The 8,157-nt window shown below is 47.8% G+C and overlaps 1 protein-coding gene across 1 annotated transcript; it reads left to right on the plus strand.

Moving 5' to 3' along the window:
• The first annotated feature begins 1,834 nt into the window (after positions 1 to 1,834).
• LOC109145545 (putative coiled-coil domain-containing protein 195) lies at positions 1,835 to 7,984 on the plus strand. The gene is made up of 3 exons (XM_019289838.3): positions 1,835 to 2,090; positions 3,504 to 3,765; positions 6,748 to 7,984. The coding sequence occupies exons 1-3, from the start codon at positions 1,835 to 1,837 to the stop codon at positions 6,878 to 6,880; spliced, it is 651 nt and encodes a 216-aa protein (XP_019145383.1). The 3' UTR covers positions 6,881 to 7,984.
• The last annotated feature ends 173 nt before the right edge of the window (positions 7,985 to 8,157 follow it).

Here is an 8,157-nt window from a genome sequence, read left to right on the forward strand (position 1 = left end):
AAAAGGTCTATGCCTGCTCCAATGTGGTTCCAGAGGAGCAGCAGGCATGTGATGACAGGAGCAGATATGTTCAACTACAGCTGGGATAAGCCAATTGCTGAGCTGGTAAGCACCCCCTGCCCAGCCAAACCCGCCAGCTGCAGCATCAGCGGCAATGTTATAATTACGCGTAGGTGCTGTCACTGCTCCAGTGCCTGGGCTGTTTGCTGGAGAAATAGACCCATAATGCTCCCTATAGATTGGCCCCTGCATAGGGGCACCTACACTGTTATTTAAGCCTGGGCCCAAGCCCAAGTCAAATGCATGGGTGCTGTGGGCTTCATCTGCAGCCTAAGAACTCACATTTGCTTCACCTCTCTGCATGCAGCCTGAACCACGCAGAGCCCTCTGGAGAGGTTCCCAGGAGGTGACAGCAGGGCTGCCAGTGACTCTTGTGGCTCCCAGTGCCCAGCCTTGTGCCTGTGTCCCTGGGAAAATCAGCACAGGTGTGTATTTCTGCAGCAAGTCCTAGCTGCCCTTGCTACACACTGCACATGGCTCTAAGTCAGGGGGGCAGTGAGCACAGTGAGGCCTATGGGAACCACTTTGCCCTTGTGAAGCACTTTTTGAGGATGCTGCTCCAAGAAGGCAGCACTGCTCACATGGGGACATGCCCCAGGGCATGCCCTCACTCCCATCCCTGGTTTTGTCTCAATTCCAGCAGTTTCTGTCCAGTTTCCCTGTAGCTGCTTGGCAGCAGCACCTCCCCATGGACCCGGTGGCTTCCTCACAACAGCCCTTCTGACACCTTTGGAAAAAGTAAAACTGAGTCATCTCATGTTTGAAGCATCTCACAACAATTTTCCTTTCTTTCCCCAGCCTCCAGCAGCAGAGTGGGAAAAGGCACACAGCTGAAAAGTCTTTTTTTCCTCTCTCAGAGATTCGTGAGTCACTGTTGAGCTGTTGGGAAGTGAATGGCCTCAAAGCAAAAGGTGTGTTAAATTATTTCCCTGTTGACTTTCTGGCATTCTCTGTATTTTGAAGTAGGTTTTGAGGAGCGGGAAGACTGCTCCACGTTTTTTCATCTTGCTGCCAGCAGAAAGATGGCTTTAGGGACTAGGTGGTGAGAAAAATACAGAGGATTGTGTTTCTTTTGCTAATGCAAGAATCATGCCTGGTCTGTCTCTTGTTACACTCCTGGGATACTCATGCAGGCGCTCCACTCCAGCAAGCCTCCCTGGGTGCCCAGAGAGGGCTGCTGCAGCCTTGCAGGAGAGCTTTGGCATACCTGCTTGTCCATCACAGCTGTTGGCATATGTTGTTAATAGCGGGGTTCTTGCACCGTATCAGCTTTCATCTAGAAATTTAATTTTCCTGTGAGAAATTGCTAATTCTGGAATTGAAATTCCAGATGCACAGAGCGAAAAAGTGTAATTCATCCTGCGTTAAGGGAGAGTTGAATTGCTGCCCAGCAAAGGGTGACCCTCTCTCTGTGCCATGGAAATGATCCCTGGCCTTTTTGGGCAAACCAAAGGAAATGGGCTCTGTCCTCCTCGGCCATGCGGAGAAAACCAAGAGGCAGGCGAGGGGCGGGCGGGTTTTCTCTGGGGCAGCGATGACGTGTTGACAGTGATTTGTGCGGGGGGGACAGGCCAGCTCTGCTCTGAAACGCGAGCCCCCGAATGAATAAATCATGGTCCTCTCTTAGCAACTTGACGGCTCGGTCCAGCCCTCGCAGCCCGGGATCTGGCCCGTGCGGGGAGGGACTCCCAGTGTCCAGGAGCTTTTAAGGGCAGGGTCTGCCCGCGGCCGGCTGCGGAGCCCCTCTGCAGGGCAGGGGCTCTGGCGGGGCGGCATGGAGGGGAACACGCACCTCCTGCAGGTCATCCGCAAGATGCGCTCCCAAATCAATAGGCTGGAGAGGGAAAACAGGGCGCTGAAGGGAGAGCTGCAGGGCTGCAGGCAGAGAGCTGTGCCGGCGGAGAGAGGGGCGGCAGGAGCAGATGGGAACGACGTGAGGAGCCTCGCCATTGATGGGGAAGGACCGGCTGCATCTCCAGCATCCCTGCAGGGAAGCGCCACGGCCGCTCCAGCGCCGAGCGAGCAGACAGGTACTGTGTGGGGCTGTCCATGGCACCCCGGTACTGCCCATGCAGGGTCTGCCAGCCCGGCTGTGCCCTGTCTGCAGGGAAGGGAGATGAGCTGCTAGCCGGCTGCCTGGTTAACTCCATTGAATTGCTCTGGCCTCGTTCTGTGTTCACACCAAACACGCCAGCGCTGCGTGTCTTGCTCTGTGGGCTTTTTAGGGTGCATCCTCCTTGCTGAGCTTAGCGGAGTGTTTTGCCGCTGCTCAAAGGATTCAGCTGAAAGGATTCAACTCAGAGTTCAGTTTGCTTAAGCAGAATTTGACTTTCTTCTTTGGGTTTTCGCAGGCATGGACTGTCCTCCACATGCCTATTCCAGGAAGAAAAGGGCCAACGCTTGTAACCATGCCATAACCCATCCTGCCTTAGTAAAAAATGAGAAAAATGCTACAAGTAGTAACAAATAATACTGGGTTGGCTGCATACATCATGCCAGATGTGCAGTTTATTTTTGCTGATAATGCAGTTAGTTCTTGCTGAGGCAGAGATGGGTCAAGATATAGGAATACATTCTCTTCACAAGTGTATCAGAGGAGAAAAATGGAAATATTCCTCAATTACAGAAATCTGGTTGGGATTTCTGGAGGAATTAATGAAGCAGGAATTAGAACAAAATGTTGCTTGGTGAGAAGTATCGGAGAAATGGCCCCACAAGTTTTCATGGAGACAAATCTCTGTGAAGGAGTAAGATGAGAAGCTGACCGGCACCAGTGGATCTACGTGCAGCCAGAGGGGTGCTGTGAGGGAATAGTGCCTGTTGCCAACCCCACTGACCCAGTGGCCACATTACCTGCCTGGAGGCCTCAGACAGGGGCTACTGGTGGCTATGGATGTTGTCATCTTGGGAATAGCTCCATGGTCTTTTGGCAAGTCGGAAAGTTAGTGCCCTCTAACCCTGTGGTTCTTCCTCTCCAGCTGCCTTCTAGGGCAAAGGGTAGGACCTAGAGAGGCTGTCTGGCCTCCTCTGCCAGGTTCACCACATGCAAAATGTTTTTGAGCCTCAAAAAATTGATTAAAAATAGAATGATAGATCATTTGGGGTTGGAAGGGACCTTAAACATCATCTAGTTTGAACAACCCTGCCATTGGCAGGGACACCTTCCACTAGACCAGGTTGCTCAAAGACTCATTCTTCCTGGCCTTGGACATTTCCAGGGATGGGGCACCCACAACTTCTCTGGGCAACATGTTCCAGTGTCTCACTTCCTAAAATCTCATGTCCCCTCTTTTAGCTTAAAACTGCACCCCCTTGTTCTATCACTATCTGCCCATGTAAAAAGTTGCTCTCCAAAAATACATTGAGGATACCTGAATTGTTGTAATGATATTGTTATTGTTATTATTATTATTTCTAGCTCTGCTTTTTTTTCTGCTCCTCAGATACTGCCATGACTGTGAGACGCTACCCCACTGTCTCCCCAGCTCCTGCTCCTTCCAGCACAAGGTCCTACTGGGCTGGCAGGAAGCCTCCAAGCCATGGGCTCCTGGAGGTGCCAGACAGTGCCCAGCCACCAGCCCCTCCTGCTGCAGCACAGCTCAGCAGGGAAGAGGAGAAAGGGCTTGAACCATCACCAGCCAGTTGTCTCTCCTACAGCCACTCCAGCAACATGAAGCTGTTTCAGGAGCACATCTGCAAGTGCAGGTAGGTTTGGTTTGCCTTCACAGCATCACCAGCCTGGGCTGGTCATGGGTTTCACCTAATAAGGTATATGGACTTTGCTCTGGGTTTTAGTATGTTATCACCAAAATTGTTGTTTGAATGTATACAGGCCCTGAGCAGACTGGAGACCTCTTTTGAGGAAGTTGTCCTTCTCCTCCCTGAAATGCGTGAGGTTCGGCAATGGTAGCAGGTTAAATTTGCTATAGAAAGGAGAGGCTGAGGGAGAGAGAAAGAGGTTGAAATCTTTGCTCTGTTAAAGCCAGGCAGGGTTTTGCAGATTGATGTGTTGTTCTGACAAGCTAAGCTTGAAAGGGTTTCTTAAACTTTGAACAGAAAGCATGGAAGTACCAAGGAACTCTGCACTATGCCTTTAGAAGTGTGATTACTGCGGGTCATGGATTTAGTTGTACTGTATCATATATCCCCTGTAACTGAAGCATTACAAGTTAATGCTTTCAGCCCTGAAAAAAGTAGTCTCAGGACAGCTTCTAAATTAAGTGAAATGGCTGCTGGACCAGCCCTGAGTGTCTCTGCTCATTGACAAGAAGCTTTCCAGCACAGGACAACAGCCACCCGTGGAACCAGCAGTAATGAGACAGTGATACATGATAGCCCAGCCACATCCTGTTGCTGATACATCCACCTTGGGAATTCAGGCTGATTCCCGGGTTCAGCTCAATCATCCCGCGCTGAAAAGGAAAATAATCCAAATGGCCTCATGTGTTTGATCAGGGAGAAGTCCATGGCTCTGCCCACCTGACCATGCATTATTACAGCTGGTTGGTGGGGTCCGAGGCTGTGACCCAGGAAGAGATGACCGGTCTGGGGAGATGGTCCCGAAAGGAATCGCCTTCCCGAGGCCTGGTGTCTTCCTCTCAGCTGCTGGCAGAGGAGCCCTTGCAGAAGCTGTCAGCTCTTTAGTGATTATCAGCTCGTGATTTCAGCTCAGCTCTGCAGGGCAGCCTCTAGGCCAAACCAGACTGGAGAGAGAGGCGAGAGGACCCGTATGGCTGGTTCCACACAAAGGGAGCTTTATTGTGGGTTCCCTCCGGCGAAGGAAAGAGCCAGGGACGAGTTCTCTCCCCTACAGAGGCGAGCTGGTCTTCTTTTATAGGGATACAGGGGATCAGCAAGGGGCCCAATGGATTACAGAGGGTCTGGGATAGACCAATGGGTTACAGAACGATCTGCATAGGGTCTCCCAAAGGATTGTGGGTCTACCTTTCCTTGCCATGACTCAAAAGTAGTCACCTTTCCAGGGAGTCCTGCTGGGCGATTGCGAAATCTCTTATCTCAGCAGACATCCCTCCAGGGCAGTGGCTGGGCATATCCCACAATGCATGTCCTGGGGCAGGACTCCAGCAGCCACCCCGGGAGCTGACACCTGCTGTGGGTTGTGTCACCTGTGTGGAGGTAACTGTGCATGGCACATCACAACAGCTTTAATTCTGTCCCCCTAAATCCTCAGAGCAGACCAGTGCCCAGCCCCTTGCACTCCCTGTGCAAAGCTGATTTGGGGCCCAGCTCCTCCCTGAGAGGCTGCAGGGGACAACGAGGCCAAGCTTTGAGAGGCACCTGGGTTTTCTTGTAAGGATGTTTCAGGGTCAGATGTTTTACAGCAGTTAGGTACCTAAATTTAGTCCCTGGAAGGGAACTCGTGTTGTGTTCCAGAGCACCCTGACCCTGTAACTCTGGATTTCTGTGCACACTCCACTGGGTCAGGGAAACTCAAGACTCATGGTGCTCATGAATGCTTCCAGGGGGTTTGCCCTCCAGCCAGCTCACGTGGAAGGTGTGCGTGGTTGGAAACACAGGGGCAGTGTGCAGGAACGGGGTGGCAGTGGCAAATACTGCTGCTTGCTCATGAGGGGAAAGAACTTTCAAAGCAATCAAAATAGCAGCACAGATCTGTTACATCAAATGCCTGGGGACCTACCGGGTGCCCATGGCCAAACGACAGAGCTGATGATTTTATCACTGTCTTAGAGCTGCCTTGCCAAGCTGAACAGTGACTCGTGCACTCACTGCTGGCTGCTTCAGGAGGAGAAATGGCTGTGGAAAGAGCTTTTCACCTAACCCCTTCAGAAGGCTGGTTGATCTCCTGAAGCATGAAGCTTTGTGTTTCTTACACCAAAAAAAAATTTAATATCTTTTATGGTCTTAATGGTGGATGCTTCTGTTATATACCCAAATGTCTGACATGGACACCAATCTTAGCTTTTCACTAGTAAGAAAATTTCTAGCAATTAGTTCAGCAAGCTTATTAAGCTTAATTTTTTACAAGGATGACATTTTTGCTTCCCAGCATGCTGGTTCATGTCAGGTTTTCCTATTCTTTGTTTATTGTAGCTTCCTCACATTTTGCTCCAAAGCTATAATCCTGTATGTGATATGAATATTTTTGCTTTAATTCTGTAGAAGTATCACCTTGAATTTATATAGAGTGCAGTTGCATCCAAGTAATAAAAAACCAGCACTGCTAACAAATCATCTGTAATTTGCATGTCTAAAATAATTTAATTCATATATGCTAAAGCATTATTTCTACCAAGGGATTCCCACTGTGTTTGGTAAATGGAAAAAACCATTAAATATTTAAGTACAGGATAAGAGAGGCTGAGAACTCTTTTCAGGGCTATTATACTAAAATTACTGAAGGGTCTCTGTGGGTGCACGCGCACCCCCAGGGTTCTGTGCACACACAGCTTTGTACACACAGGGCAGGCAGTGACAGAGAGAAGTGAGACACAATGGGAAATGGCAGATGCTTCCAGCAGACAGGACCATGATCGTCCTTTGGCATGACCATGTGAATGGCATGAAATCCTGCCTCCAGCAGCATGCAAGGGTTGAAAGCATTTACTTTTTGCTTGCTGAGTTGCTGTTTTGTTGGGTTTTTTTTTACTTTCTCTGCATGTTTTATACATTTGTAATCCTCATAATGATTTCTCATTTTTTCTCCAGGGGTAAAGTAAAGGCTGTGAGTTTCCTCTTACCAATGGATATGTCAGCATTTGCTGAAAAGCAAGGTTCTCTCAAAAGTCCACAAAATCAGAGCACAAAACATCTAATGACTATCACTGAAAAGGATATGTGAGCTGGTGAATTTTTAAAGGCCCATTGATCCCTGAGAGAAATTGGCCTTAAATGATAGCTGTGTGTCAGGTTCCTCTCCTGCAAAACGCTTTGGAAGGATGCCCACAAAGCATCACTCAGCCGTGTTTCGGGTCACTGGCCCAATGTTCAGCACGGCAATGGAAGCCACGACAAAGCCAGCTGGAAGCCCAGACACTGATGAAACCACAGAAAGCAAAGGTACCTCCACAAAGTGCTTCTGTGCAACGTGTCTCAAGGACCCCTTGCCTTAGGACTGATGTGAACAGGGTGTTGAAGCTGGGTTTGGTGTGTTTGTCACAAAAAAGCAGAAACTGTGCCACTGCTTGTGTTTGCTGATTCCCTTGACAGAAAGGTGTCTGATGCAAATGACAAAATAAGAATTATCAAAGAGCCTGTGAGGTTTTCTCTGTAGGTAAAGCTTTCAAACTTCACAGTACTAATAAAACAAAGTTAAGGAGGTGTTACAGAGTCAGTTAACGTTGCCCTGAATTTCTGCAAAGCTTGGCAATGAGTATATTTCCCTTTGGAGTTCACCTCTAACAGCACAGGAGAGTAAGTACATATTGGTATGAAAATGTGACTACAAATCTGCTTCCAACTTGTTGTGCTCATCCAGCTGGAGACTGAAGGCTGGATACCAAGTCAAAATAGGAAGGACGGTGAATATCAGAATTTTTCAGGAATGGCTTCTCAGCACAGCTCAGACCAAAAATCATTAGCAGAAATTCAGCAAGCAGGTGCAAAATAAATGTGAGAGAGAACTACAGACAGCTTGTAAAAAATGAGCAGTGCTTGTTAGTCTAGTCATATGAGTAAAGATAGTGTTCCATGTGTTATTTTGATTACAACTATTTAAGGAATCAAAATACTTCACACTTCTTTATGTACAGGAAGCATTTATGATTGAATATTGTGTAGAGAATGCATGAATAGTAGATGTTTGTACAGATAACTTTAAGGAAGATTTTCATCTCACTGTCTACTCCTAAAGTTTTGAATTTTCTAAGGTGAAAGCAGAGACTTGGTGTAAAAAAATCCCCTCTGGATTTTCCATTATGTTGTATACTTCTATGAAAATCTGTGTTCCTTTTTTGTTTTGAATTTCACTACGGTATTTTATATTCAAATATACTTTTAATATATTCTTACCATTGAAGTAATAATTTCAATTTCACAGCTATTTAATTTGTGTATTTTTATGTTCATCTTGGATCCATACAGAGTTGCATTGTAACGTCAGAAGTAATGAATCAATGA

This window comes from Corvus cornix, chromosome 9 (genome assembly GCF_000738735.6).
Source record: "Corvus cornix cornix isolate S_Up_H32 chromosome 9, ASM73873v5, whole genome shotgun sequence".
Lineage (NCBI taxonomy): Eukaryota > Metazoa > Chordata > Aves > Passeriformes > Corvidae > Corvus > Corvus cornix.